Source organism: Pseudophryne corroboree, assembly GCF_028390025.1.
Source record: "Pseudophryne corroboree isolate aPseCor3 chromosome 3 unlocalized genomic scaffold, aPseCor3.hap2 SUPER_3_unloc_88, whole genome shotgun sequence".
NCBI classification, from domain to species: domain Eukaryota; kingdom Metazoa; phylum Chordata; class Amphibia; order Anura; family Myobatrachidae; genus Pseudophryne; species Pseudophryne corroboree.
The window spans coordinates 431,235-446,444 of record NW_026967583.1 but is presented as its reverse complement, the minus strand read 5'-3'; the positions used below and the strand labels follow the sequence as shown (position 1 = coordinate 446,444).

General features: G+C 47.3%; 1 protein-coding gene across 1 annotated transcript in view; it reads right to left on the bottom strand.

Annotated features, from left to right (window-relative positions):
- Window positions 1-257: 257 nt before the first annotated feature.
- Window positions 258-15,210, bottom strand: part of LOC134984855 (oocyte zinc finger protein XlCOF6-like) — a 155,536-nt gene continuing 140,583 nt past the window's right edge. The window contains exon 2 of the mRNA XM_063950331.1: window positions 258-2,720. Within this exon, the coding sequence (XP_063806401.1) occupies window positions 1,219-2,720 (1,502 nt within the window). The 3' untranslated portion in view covers window positions 258-1,218. The remainder of the gene's footprint in view (window positions 2,721-15,210) is intronic.

Genomic DNA, 15,210 nt, shown 5'->3' with positions numbered 1-15,210 from the left:
TGCCACAGTGTCTCACCCCCCTACTGCCACCCACCCTGTCTCTCCCCCTACTGCCAGTCGTGGCTCGCCCCTACCGTCTCCCCCCCTACTGCCATCCGCCCTGTCTCCCCCCACTACTGCCATCCGCCCCGTATCCCCCCCACTACTGCCACCCGACGTCTCCCTCTACTGCCATCTGCCCCATATCCCCCCTACTGCCACCCGCCCCATCTCCTCCCAGTACTTCCAAAGCCCCATCTTCCTCCACTACTGCCACCCAAAGTCTTCCCCCCACTACTGCCAGCCACTGTGTCTCCCCCTGACACCTCAGCACCGCTTGAGGACAATATTACCCACTGACAATGCCTTCGGCAGGCCCCACTACAGCAATAGTGCCACCACTCTGTCTCCCCCCTGACATCTCAGCACTGCTTGGGGATTCTTGGTATTGCTGGTAACAGTCCTTCATCTCCATATGGAAGTAAGCAGGGCAGTAAGGAGGCAGAAGCTGCTTCTGGTACCAAGGACCCTGGTCATTTAGGGCTGGGAGAGTCAGAAAGATTATGTAATAGAGTCACCATCTTACAGGTAGCCGGTGAAGGGAGCAGAGAATGGGTGTTATGTGGCAGGAACAGGTTGGTTAGGTAACAGCCTGGCTGCTGCATTCTGTAAAAGCTACAAGCGGTGCAATTCTTTTGCTGGGAGACCCAGGTAGAGGACATTACAGTAGTCTATGTGTGATGATGCAATGCATGTATGACTGTAGGTAGATCTTCTGAGGGAAATAAGTGCTGGAGTCTGGCTATGTTCCTCAGATGAGGATCTGATTGTGGCTGATACCTGATGTCTAAGTGTCACTCCATAATCCAGGACACCAAGATTCCGCACATGATCAGCATTTTGTAACTCTGAAGATCCAAGCACAAGTCTAGTTGGTTTGCAAAGCTGAGCTGTAGCCCTGCCCTTTGTTGGTGAGCTTCTATCATAAGGACGATTCACCAGGTTTGAGTCACAGCGAACTGGCATCACCCACACCTGGAGCTCAGCTAGACATTTAGGATTGGTACTGGGTTCTCAGTACTTGGAGCAAAAGACAGGTCATCTACATAGCAGTGGTAGATGAGGGCATGACACCTGATTATTTCACCCTGCAGGAGCATGTATTTTGCAAAAAGCATAGGAGATAGGAAAAGAAACTTGAAGAGCAACGCATGGCAATGATAAGTATACTCCAGAAGATTAACATGGCTTCTCACCTGTGTGACTTCTCTGGTGTGTAACAAGTTGTGATTTCTGTGCAAAACATTTCCCACACTTAGAACATGGAAATGGCTTCTCACCTGTGTGACTTCTCTGGTGTGTAACAAGTTGTGATTTCTGTGCAAAACATTTCCCACACTTAGAACATGGAAATGGCTTCTCACCTGTGTGACTTCTCTGGTGTGTAACAAGTTGTGATTTCTGTGTAAAACATTTCCCACACTCAGAACATGAAAATGGCTTCTCACCTGTGTGACTTCTGTGATGTGTAACAAGAACTGATTTGTGTGCAAAACCTTTCCCACACTCAGAACATGGAAATGGCTTCTCACCTGTGTGACTTCTGTGATGTATAAAAAGAGCTGATTTGCGTGCAAAACCTTTCCCACACTCAAAACATGGAAATGGCTTCTCACCTGTGTGACTTTGCTGATGTCTAACAAGATGTGATTTCATTGTAAAACATTTCCCACACTCGGAGCAAGAAAATGGCTTCGCACCTGTGTGACTTCTGCGATGTATAACAAGTTGTGATTTCCGGGCAAAACATTTCCCACACTCAGAGCAAGAAAATGGCTTCTCACCTGTGTGACTTCTGTGATGTATAACAAGTTGTGATTTCCGTGTAAAACATTTCCCACACTCAGAGCAAGAAATTGGATTCTCACCTGTGTGACTTCTGTTATGACTAACAAGATCTGATTTCTGTGCAAAACATTTCCCGCACTCAGGACATGGAAATGGCCTTTCACCTGTGTGACTTCGCTGATGTGTAACAAGTTGTGATTTCCGTGTAAAACATTTCCCACACTCAGAGCAAGAAATTGGATTCTCACCTGTGTGACTTCTGTTATGACTAACAAGATCTGATTTCTGTGCAAAACATTTCCCACACTCAGGACATGGAAATGGCCTTTCACCTGTGTGACTTCGCTGATGTTTAATAAGTTGTGATTTCTGGGTAAAACATTTCCCACACTCAGAACATGGAAATGGCTTCTCACCTGTGTGACTTCGCTGATGTGTAATAAGTTGTGATTTCCATGCAAAACATTTCCCACACTCAGAACATGGAAATGGCCTTTCACCTGTGTGACTTCGCTGATGTTTAATAAGTTGTGATTTCTGGGTAAAACATTTCCCACACTCAGAACATGGAAATGGCTTCTCACCTGTGTGACTTCGCTGATGTGTAATAAGTTGTGATTTCCGTGCAAAATATTTCCCACACTCAGAACATGGGAATGGTGATGTACCTGTGTGACTTCTCTTATGTGCATCAAGAGTTGATTTGTATGTAAAACATTTCCCACACTCAGAACAGGAATATGGTTTCTCACCTGTATGTATTCTCTTATGTATTACAAGAAGTGATTTGTATGTAAAACATTTTCCACACTCAGAACATGGAAATGGAGTCTCACCTGCCATAGCTGGCTGATGGGTAATAAGCTTTGTGTTCTGTATAAAACATTTGGCATCTATAGAACATGGAAACACTGTATCTACTGTCAGAGCTGTAACAGATGCACCAATATCAGAGTGATCAGGAGAACATTTCCCAGGATCAGAGGGACCAGCTGATAGAGCTGGATGTATAATTGGGGTAATGGGGTTAGCTCCTGGAGAATCCTGTCTGCTGTCATTATCTTTTATGTCACAATCCGGGGATAACATTAGATGTCCTTCTGAGATATTCCTGCTTGTGTGTCCATCTGCTGGAAATAAAATATATTATGGAAATGTGACATTTTCTGTAACAATATTAATCTTGTAAACAATAGGAGAAGACGACTCTCTGAGACACTTAATTGTAAATGTGTGTGTGTATTAAAACACAACTTTTAATGAAGGCTTTATAATATTGTGTCTCAGACTATCATTGTGTCCACCCTCCTGAGAACACTCACAATAACAAATGTAATATTATAATAAGACTTAGATATATCTCTCTCTTGTACTGGTAACTAACCATGAAGTATAAATGGAGATGTAGTCACTCGCCATGTCCTATGTCAGCACCAATGTAAAACAATGGATGGGGAACATATCGTTTGAATTGGAGATTCTAGATGAACAATAACATCAGTCATATGAGCTGATGGATCAGAGAAATGTCTCCTAACGTTACTCCTGGAAGCATTGGTAAGGTAGCATTCCTTTATGTGTGTGCTCATACGCTGGTAAGCCTGTACATGTGTTACTCACCCTTATATAAGGTATATTGCTACAGCAGAGTAGGTGTGGAACAAGGTATTTTATATGCAATACACCATATAATACCATGTAATCATCATCTGCTAGGTTATAATACCCTGTTACACCCCCATCATCAGTGTCTTACCTCTATTCTCTCAATAGTAATAAGGATGATGTGTGTACGGTAAGTATGATACAGAGAATTACATATCAGAATCTATACAGCTGCCGCCATACTTCTGCTTCTCATACGTGTGCTACTGGCAGCAGTGAACATCTGAGTGAGAGTGCAGGGAAGACAGCAGAGTCTGATGAGAAAGAGATTGGATCTGCCTTTGCAGGAATGTACCACACCTGTCACCCCTGTTAGTATATAAAATAATAAATAAGAGGAGCGTGGTCCATCCAGATGTGTTTTCTGGACCTCTCCTCACTAAGTGGCTTCTTATCTACCCTATCTGATAGCTCTCAGTCGCCGCTGGGACCAAGACCCAATCTAATAAGTCCACTACTCCTACTGCCCTAAAGCCGCTCGCTCCGCTCACCGTTCACTGCCGCAGCCTAGTGACGCAGCTGAAGCCATAGGCCGTATTCTGGGGCTAAGTGTGCCCAGTCTTTCCTGCACGCTCCGGATACCTGACTTGGAGGCGCTTTTGCCTCAGGTGGGAGTACTGGCTCTTCCGCTACTGCTGGGGACAGAACGGGCTGCGCACAGTCACCGGAGCCCGGCAGTGATATTGGAAAGTGAGGTGATGATCAAGCACTCTTGCTCCATTGCCCTTTCTCCGAATTCCACTAGCCAATCTGCTAAGGTATCCATGTCGCCCCCCCCGGGACGTTGGACCTCCGGCCCTGCTAGGTATGAAACATGGCTGCTGCTAGTAGAGATGGTGGGGATTGTGAGTCTCACCGGTTCTGTACGAAGGTCCACTGGTAGACCGCCCTCTTCGATGCCAACACCCTTAGCACTCTCTACCTCCACCCGGCGGAACTCCTGCGCTGCAGTTACTCCTCTCCTAACTCTGCTTCTTCAGTCAGGTGACCGAAAAGCCACCTGGGATTATCCCACCGCTATGCCAGCAATTCCTGTGATCGTATGGTTCTGTATGAAAGCCATTGCCCTGCCTTGCATCCCGCCCCAGTCACAGAATGGATGTTTAGGTCACACGGGATCTGGCCAAATAGAGGATTCCCACTTACCATGAGTAACCGCCTACTACTGACTCAATGACGAATCACCACTAGTCGCTGGACTTGGCCTCTGCACGGTAGCAGGTGGGAGGCGGAGCTTGGAGATGCTGAGTGCACCCTGGACAGCCAGAAAACAGAACTATGGAATAGCACTGCAGGTCACTAGATGAAGCAGTCGTCTTGAGGCAGATGATTATTCACCCAGTCTTAAAAAAGACTCTTCCCTATTGCTAGGGGCAACTGCAATACAGCAAGATGTTTACAGCAGCGTGAAAATGGTATAATAGCTCTGGAGGCTCACAGGCCTCCTCTTTTTATCTTACTCCAATACACATACCACAGAGGGTAAGTCCACCGTGCTGTTCTCAACCAATCATTGTTTATCCATGTGATGTGCATGCCTTGGCCACATGCACAGCTATCATTTTCCTCTATGGATGGTGGGGATAGTCACTCTCCTTTGACCGTCCCATCCTGGAGGGTTGGTATCCGCCCTGGTGACGTTCAGTCTAGACTGGGGGAAGTTTTCCCATCTAAACTACTTCCAGGAATCTGCCCAGGTACCCAGCTCATCATCTCCAGCCTAAACTTGGGCTCAAGAGATGGGCAGCCTAGATCCCCGATCAAGGTTTCCTGCCCACCGAGAGTTATCCCTATGGAGCTCCAGAAAACCGGCTTGTTTTAAAGCTGGGCTGCTCCTCTCTCTCCCCATGATACTTCCATGTGGGAGGCAAGAGAGGAAGGAATTCCATTTTGGGGGAAAAGTACTGGGGGAATCCAACAGCCTACACCAGGAACGTCTTTTTGGAGCCGAAATTGACGTCAGACACAACCCCGCAAATGCCTGCGTTTTTCCAAACACAACCAGAAAACGGTCAGTTGCCACCCACAAACGTCCTCTTCCTGTCACTCACCTTGTGATCGCCGTTGCAAATGGATTCTTCGTTAAATCCATCGCTCAGCAATGATTCGCTATGTACCCGTGCGACACGCCTGCGTATTGCGGTGCATACGCATGCGCAGTAGTAATGTGTCCGCGTTCGCTGCAAAAAACTGCAGCGAGCGATCAACTCGGAATGAACCCCTAAATCCAGTCTGGGGCTTCTATTATAGCAGCACCATAAACCCATTACATATATAAAATGTGTATAACGTGCTCTATCTGCTGCAATGTGTATAACATTCTCTACCTGGCGCAATGTGTATAACGTGCTCTACCTGCTGCAATGTGTATAACGTGCTCTACCTGGAGCAATGTATATAACGTGCTCTACCTGGTGCAATGTGTATAACATTCTCTACCTGGTGCAATGTGTATAACGTGCTCTACCTGGTGCAATGTGTATAACGTGCTCTACCTGCTGCAATGTGTATAACGTGCTCTACCTGCTGCAATGTGTATAACGTGCTCTACCTGCTGCAATGTGTATAACGTGCTCTACCTGCTGCAATGTGTATAACGTGCTCTACCTGCTGCAATGTGTATAACGTGCTCTACCTGCTGCAATGTGTATAACGTACTCTACCTGCTGCAATGTGTATAACGTGCTCTACCTGCTGCAATGTGTATATCGTGCTCTACCTGCTGCAATGTGTATAACGTGCTCTACCTGCTGCAATGTGTATAACGTGCTCTACCTGGTGCAATGTGTATAACGTGCTCTACCTGCTGCAATGTGTATAACGTGCTCTACCTGGCGCAATGTGTGTAACGTGCTCTACCTGCTGCAATGTGTATAACGTGCTCTATCTGGTGCAATGTGTATAACGTGCTCTACCTGCTGCAATGTGTATAACGTGCTCTACCTGGCGCAATGTGTGTAACGTGCTCTACCTGCTGCAATGTGTATAACCTGCTCTACCTGCTGCAATGTGTATAACGTGCTCTACCTGCTGCAATGTGTATAACGTGTTCTACCTGCTGCAATGTGTATAACGTGCTCTACCTGGTGTAATGTGTATAACGCGCTCTACCTGCTGCAATGTGTATAATGTGCTCTACCTGCTGCAATGTGTATAACGTGCTTTACCTGCTGCAATGTGTATAACGTGCTCTACCTGCTGCAATGTGTATAACGTGTTCTACCTGCTGCAATGTGTATAACCTGCTCTACCTGCTGCAATGTGTATAACGTGCTCTACCTGCTGCAATGTGTATAACGTGTTCTACCTGCTGCAATGTGTATAACGTGCTCTACCTGGTGCAATGTGTATAACGTGTTCTACCTGCTGCAATGTGTATAACCTGCTCTACCTGCTGCAATGTGTATAACGTGCTCTACCTGCTGCAATGTGTATAACGTGTTCTACCTGCTGCAATGTGTATAACGTGCTCTACCTGGTGCAATGTGTATAACGTGTTCTACCTGCTGCAATGTGTGTAACGTGCTCTACCTGCTGCAATGTGTGTAACGTGCTCTACCTGCTGCAATGTGTGTAACGTGCTCTACCTGCTGCAATGTGTATAAAGTGCTCTGCCTGCTGCAATGTGTATAACGTGCTCTACCTGCTGCAATGTGTATAACGTGCTCTACCTGCTGCAATGTGTATAACGTGCTCTACCTGCTGCAATGTGTATAACGAGCTCTACCTGCTGCAATGTGTATAACGTGCTCTACCTGCTGCAATGTGTATAACGTGCTCTACCTGCTGCAATGTGTATAACGTGCTCTACCTGCTGCAATGTGTATAACGTGCTCTACCTGCTGCAATGTGTATAACGTGCTCTACCTGCTGCAATGTGTATAACGTGCTCTACCTGCTGCAATGTGTATAACGTGCTCTACCTGCTGCAATGTGTATAACGTGCTCTACCTGCTGCAATGTGTATAAGGTGCTCTACCTGCTGCAATGTGTATAACGTGCTCTACCTGCTGCAATGTGTATAACGTGCTCTACCTGCTGCAATGTGTATAACGTGCTCTACCTGCTGCAATGTGTATAACGTGCTCTACCTGCTGCAATGTGTATAACGTGCTCTACCTGCTGCAATGTGTATAACGTGCTCTACCTGCTGCAATGTGTATAACGTGCTCTACCTGGCGCAATGTGTATAACGTGCTCTACCTGCTGCAATGTGTATAACGTGCTCTACCTGCTGCAATGTGTATAACGTGCTCTACCTGCTGCAATGTGTATAACGTGCTCTACCTGGTGCAATGTGTATAACGTGCTCTACCTGCTGCAATGTGTATAACGTGCTCTACCTGCTGCAATGTGTATAACGTGCTCTACCTGCTGCAATGTGTATAACATGCTCTATCTGCTGCAATGTGTATAACATTCTCTACCTGGCGCAATGTGTTTAACATGCTCTACCTGCTGCAATGTGTATAACGAGCTCTACCTGCTGCAATGTGTATAACGAGCTCTACCTGGTGCAATGTGTATAACGTGCTCTACCTGGCGCAATGTGTATAACTTGCTCTACCTGGCACAATGTGTATAACGTGCACTACCTGCTGCAATGTGTATAATGCACTCTACCTGGTGCAATGTGTATAACGTGCTCTACCTGGCGCAATGTGTATAACGTGCTCTACCTGGCGCAATGTGTATAACGTGCACTACCTGCTGCAATGTGTGTAATGCACTCTACCTGGTGCAATGTGTGTAATGCACTCCACCTGGTGCAATGTGTATAACGCGCTCTGCCTGGTGCAATGTGTATAATGAGCTCTACCTGGTGCAATGTGTATAACGAGCTCTACCTGCTGCAATGTGTATAACGTGCTCTACCTGCTGCAATGTGTATAACATGCTCTACCTGCTGCAATGTGTATAACATGCTCTACCTGCTGCAATGTGTATAATTTACTCTACCTGGTGCAATGTGTATAACGTGCTCTACCTGCTGCAATGTGTATAACGTGCTCTACATGGCGCAATGTGTATAACATGCTCTACCTGCTGCAATGTGTATAATGCACTCTACCTGCTGCAATGTGTATAACGTGCTCTACCTGGTGCAATGTGTATAAGGTGTTCTACCTGGCGCAATGTGTATAACGTGCTCTACCTGGGGCAATGTGTATAACGTGCTCTACCTGGTGCAATGTGTATAACGTGCTCTACCTGGTGCAATGTGTATAACGTGCTCTACCTGCTGCAATGTGTATAACGTGCTCTACCTGGTGCAATGTGTATAACGCGCTCTACCTGGTGCAATGTGTATAAGCAGCACTACTGAGTGGTGCAATGTGTATAACGTGCTCTACCTGGTACATTGTGTATAACGCACTCTACCTGGTGCAATGTGTATAAGCAGCACTACTGAGTGGTGCAATGTGAATTGGCACTATGATGTGGCCACGCCCCTTCTCCACAAACTCATGCTCCTAAATTTTTGCATTACACTATGGGAGGGGGAGCACCAATTCACTTTCTGACAAAATCTCTAGTTACAGTCCTTGTGCAAAGTGTCCAGTACAGCTACACAGCCCAGCAGCACTGTCACCCCCTCCCTCCCCCTTGCAGCACTGTCACCCCCTCCCTCTCCCTTGCTGCACTGTCACCCCCTCCCTCTCCCTTGCTGCACTGTCACCCCCTCCCTCCCCCTTGCAGTACTGTCACCCCCTCCCTCCCCCTTGCAGCACTGTCACCCCCTCCCTCCCCCTTGCAGCACTGTCACCCCCTCCCTCTCCCTTGCAGCACTGTCACCCCCTCCCTCCCCCTTGCAGTACTGTCACCCCCTCCCTCCCCCTTGCAGCACTGTCACCCTCCCTCCCCCTTGCAGCACTTTTGTAGTGTCCAAATCAAGTCTGAGTTTTTATATTTAAATCATTAATAATAACCTTAATTCCAATGGAACCCAGAAGGGGACAGGTAGGACCCCAATTTTGAAAAGTGAGGGGTCCCTGGGACCCACTTTTTTTGGGATCATTGCGATCACTCCCTGGAGCGCTGAGGTGCCAGGAGTATAGCTCCTGGACCCCAGCGCCCTACTACTACCTGCCGCATAGGGAGGGGGGGTTTCCCTCACTGCCGCGGTCGCCGGAAAGGTCTATACATTTTAAAGATGGCACCTAGCGCCAGTATACACCACCGTTCAAAAGTTTGGGGTCATCCAATTTTGTGTTTTCCATGAAAACTCACTTATTTAGCAAATGAGTTGCACAATGAATAGAACATATAGTCAAGACATTGCAAAGGTTAAAAATAATTATTTTTATTTGAAATAATAATTTTCTCCTTCAAACTTTGTTCCTTTGCAGCAATTACAGCATTGCAGACCTTTGGCATTGTAGCTGTTAATTTGTTGAGGTATCTGAAGAAATTTCACCCCACGCTTCCTGAAGCTCCTCCCACAAGTTGGATTGGCTTGATGGGCACTGCTTGCGTACCATATGGTCAAGCTGCTCCCACAACAGCTCAGTGGGGTTGAGATCTGGTGACTGCACTGACCACTCCATTACAGACAGAATACCAGCTGTCGGCTTCTTCCATAAATAGGTCTTGCATTATTTGGAGGTGTGCTTTGGGTCATTGTCCTGTTGTAGGAGGAAACTGGCTCCAGTCAAGCGCTGTCCACAGGGTATGGCATGGCATTGCAAAATGGAGTGATAGCCTTCCTTACTCAAAATCCCTTTTACCTTGTACAAATCTCCCACTTTACCAGCACCAAAGCAGCTCCAGACCATCACATTACCTCCACCATGCTTGACAGATGGCGTCAGGCACTCTTCCAGCATCTTTTCACTTGTTCTGCGTCTCACAAATGTTCTTCTGTGTGATCCAAACAATTTGATTCGTCTATCCATAAGACTTTTTTCCTATCTTCCTCTCTCCAATGTCTGTGTTCTTTTGCCCATATTAATCTTTTCCTTTTATTGGCCAGTCCTTTTACTGCCCATATTAATATTTTCCTTTTATTGGCATTTTCTTTGCCACTCTGCCTAGAAGGCCAGCATCCCAGAGCCGCCTCTTCACTGTAAACATTGACAATGGCGTTTTGTGGGTACCATTTAATGAAGCAGTTAGGACCTGTGAGGCATCTGCTGCCAGTTGAGGACCTGTGAGGCGTCTATTTCTCAAACTAGAGACTCTAATGTACTTGTCTTCTTGCTCAGTTGTGCACCAGGGCCTCCCACTTCTCTTTCTACTCTGGTTAGATCCTGTTTGTGCTGTTCCCTGAAGGGAGTAGTACACACAGTTGTAGGAAATGTTCAGTTTCTCAGCAAGTTCTCGCATGGAATAGCCTTCATTTCTAAGAACAAGCAAAGACTGTCGAGTTTCACATGAAAGGTCTCTTTTTCTTGCCACTTTCAGAGTATAATCGAACCCACAAATGTGATGCTCCAGACACTCAACTAACTCAAAGATAGCCCAGTGTTATAGCTTCTCTAACGAGCAAACCCATTTTCAGCTGTGCTAACATAACTGCACAAGGGCTTTCTAATCATCCATTAGTCTTCTACCGCGATTAGCAAACACAATGTACCATTAGAACACTGGAGTGATGGTTGCTGGAAATGGGCCTCTATACACCAATGTAGATATTCCATTAAAAACCAGACGTTTGCAGCTAGTACAGTCATTTACCACATCAACAATGTAAAGAGTGTATTTCTGATTGTTTTAATGTTATCTTTATTGAAAAGAAAAGTGCTTTTCCTTATAAAATAAATGTCTAAGTGACCCCAAGCTTTTGAACAGTAGTGTATGATCTGGTGCATCTGAAGATGTGAACCGGACCACTAGCTCAGGAGATCCAATTGAAATGTTCTGGCATGGAACCTTCAGTACTGGATCGCCTCGTATGAGGCTAACATCTTTCCCAACAATCTTATGCAAAGATGGATGGAGACCCGATTCGGTCGTATAACTGCTCGGACCACATCCTGGAGCGTCCTTGCCTTGTCCTCTGGGAGGAACACTTTCTGAGCCACTGTATCCAGAAACATTCCCAGGAACTGGAGCTACTGAGTAGGCTCCTGTTACTGGGAATGTTTCTCAGAAGTAGGGACTTTGTAAATTGAGGATCCACCCATGATGTGACAGAAGCTGAATAGTGCGGCCTATATTGAGCAATAGAAGCTCACTGGATCTCGCTTTTTATCAAGAGATCATCTAGGTAAGGGACAATATTGATCCCTTGGACTCGGAGCTGGAACATCATCTCCACCATCACCTTTGTGAAGACCCTTGGAGCTGTGGTCAGGCCAAAGGGTGGCACCTGGAACTGGTAGCGACCGTTCAACAGGGCAAACCGTAGGTAAGCCTGGTGAGACGGCCATATCAGTAAATGGAGATGAGCATCATTTATATCAAACAAAACCATGAACTCCTGTTCTTCCAAACCCGGAATCACAGCTCGCAAGGATTCCATCTTGAACTTGAAAAACCTTTAGTGAAGGATTCAAGGATTTTAGATTCAAAATGGCCCTTAGCGAACCGTCCGGTTTTGGTACCACAAACAGGTTGGAGTAGTAACCCTTTCCCTGTTGTTGTAGTGGCACTGGAACAATGACCTGGGACTGGGCCAGCTTTAGGATGGCCTGTTGCAGCGTAACTCGTGTATCCTCCAAAACTAGTAAACTTGATTAGAAAAATCGTTGGGGAGCAGCACTGCTGAACTCCAGCTTGTAGCCAAGAAATTAGGTCCTTTACCCAGGCATCCTGGCAGGAGCTTTCCCAGATGCGGCTGAAGTGACGCATGTCGGTGTCCGGAGCCTTAACTCCGGTGCGGTATCCTTGGTGATGCGATCCCGGTGGTTGGCCCAGTTGCGGTGGCGCGGAGCTGCTTGCAGTGGGTCCTTGGGCACATGTGCGGCTTCCGGAGGTCAGGGTCCGGTGACCCAGATGCTGCGGCGGGTAGTTGCTGCAGCAGAGCCCTCTGGTGGTGAATCTGTCTCAGGAAATCAAGGCCGGAGCTGGGTTAGCTTAAGTGCTGCACCTGAGAATGTCCCCAGTGCTGGGGGTGGCCATGTTGGAGACTTGAGATCTGCCAATTGAATCCACACTCTGTGTCCAGCCAATCTGGTATAGTCTTCCCTTATAAAAGGGGACTGGCTCAGGGAGAGAGTGCCAGTGCTTCAAGTTACTTTCCTGTGAAAGGTGCTCCAGCTCTGTGCTCCCAGGCTGCTCCTGGTTCTGGTTGCCATCATCTGTCATGACCTATCACTGCTGCAGCCCTGGCGTTTAACCCATCGCCACTCGTTGAGGCGATCACGGGGCTCCCGGTCGTAAAGGAGCTTTGGGTGCTAAATATTGGTTCCTGCGAGCGTCTCGCAAGCTCAAGCCACAGTCTTCGCTTCTTCCAGATCTGAGTTCTTCAGCCGCTGTTCTTTCCAAGCCCAAGCCAGTCTTCATTTCTTCAAAGTCAGAGTTTCTCAGCCTCATCTACCAGTCACAAGCCACAGTCTTCTACTTCTTCAAAAACCCAGTCTCCTTCAGCCTTGTCTACCAACCGCAAACCACAGTCTTTCAGTTCCTCAATACCGGTGATCTTGAGCTCCATTCCTCAACTTGTTTAATCATAGACTTCAGTTCATTATTCCATGTATTTCAATTACTCAAGTATCGGTGTACAGTTGTTTGTTCATTAAAAACACAGTTATCCTTCTACAGAGTTCTCATTCTCCAGCCAACTCTAACACCCACTAGTCCTCCACTTCATGAGGAAAAACTACATTCAACCTCCTTGTCTACTTCCTACACAGTAAGCTGTCCTCCCAGCCCAAGTTTGATTGTCGGAACCCCAATCTCCGCCGAGCATGACAACACAGTCGAAATCCCACCTCGAGATCCCCTCAGGGTGGGGGGGCACCATCATGCTGAGGCCCTAGTGGAAGCTGAACTGGTGCTTTGTTACCAAGAACCTGTGGCAGCTGGTCTGGTCTCTGGTGCCTCTCGCCGTGTTTGAGGTGCCTCCGGCTCTTGATCTGAACCTGGCAGTCCGAAAGGGGTAGGAACACCTAGCCAGTGGGGCCCCAGAAGGCAGAAAACTGGATTTACCTGCAGTAACCTTTGAAATCCATGTATCCAACTCAACCCCGAATAGCCACTCCCCTGAGAAAGGAAGATACTCCACACTCTGCGCTTAGAATCTGCGTCCGCTATCCACTGACGCAGCCACAAAGTTCTGCGTGCCGACACTGCCATGGCAGTAGTCCTAGCGTTAATAGCGCCTTTCCCCTTGAGAGAGTCACTCAGGAGGCGTGCAGTGTCCTGAATGTGCTTTATAAGAGTCACCAGCGACGTATCTCCCACAAGGCTTTCTTGAATTTGGGCCGCCCATGTATGAATGGCATGTGTCATCCGGCAACCCGCTATCACAGGTCTTTGTGATACACCAGCCGCTGTGTAAATAGACTTTAATGTAGTCTCTATTTTCCTATCCCCAGGGTCCTTTAATGCAGAGGAGCCAGGGACTGGTAATAGCACTTTCTTTGATAGGCGAGAGACTGATACGTCTACTGCCGGGGGCTCTCCCCAGTGTTTCCTGCCTTCTGGAGCAAATGGGAAAGTGTGCAGAAACCGATTTGTCACTTGGTATTTTTTCATCAGGATTTTTCCAGGTTAACTTAAACATGTCATCTAGTTCTTTAGAATCAGGGAAAGTGACACTAGTTTCTTTTTCTGTGCTAAGAAAAATGACTGCTGTACTGCAGCGTCTTCCAAAGGGACTTTTATCACATCCCTGATAGTAAGTATAAGGGAATTAATACCCTGTGCAGAAGGTGAGTCCTCTGTAATAGGATCCCATTCCTCCCCCTCCTCCTGTACCTCGTCCTCAGATTCTGAGAGTAAATCAGGCAGCCCACACTTATGTGGCCCTGAACTAGGGAGGGGGGGCTGTTTATCATCTGCCCTTGCAGCTAGGTCTGCTACAGCCTGCTGCCGTTGTTGTGTCTTTTGATTATTAGCAGTGAGCTGGGATGACATGTCCGCCATCATGGTTTTTATGGCACTGAGCCAGGATGGCTCCTGACCCTCCCCCCAGTCTCCTCACTAACTTGAGTGGACTGACTGCATTGTTCACATGAGAGGGAACCAGCCTCAGAGGGAGAGAATCTGGTGTGACATACACTGTATAATTGGTTTTACCATTTACAGTATACAAACACACAAACGTGTATATATAGCAAAGCCTGCCCTTACTGTATGTGAGAAGGAGACACAGAAAGAGGAACAGCACACCCAGGCCCAGCAGACTCAGTGAGACTGCAGGCTGTCTGTATCACGGTGTAACACTGGAGTTCTTGTCCTTTTCAGGACACTAAAGCGTGTATAATAGCGTCTCTCCCCCATATTGACACCCCTGTACCAGTTTCCTGTGTATCCCGAGTGTCTGCAGGAGCTGTGTGTACTTGCTGCTGCAGCTGTAAGCAGAGGAAGTGTGCCGCGACCAGTTGCAAGGTGTTCCGCGGAGCCAGGGCAGTTTCCTGCACCTTCAGAGTGAACTGTTGGCCCGGGCTCTTCTTAGAGGATCAGTCATGCTCCGCTCGTGACGTATGCCTTGAAGATGCGGTGGTGTGATATCATAGGTCACGGCCGACGCTTCTCACCACCCTGCCAGCCCACCCGCCTGCATACACATCTGTCCAGTTCCTGCCTGCATACACAGCTTTCCTTGTGCTC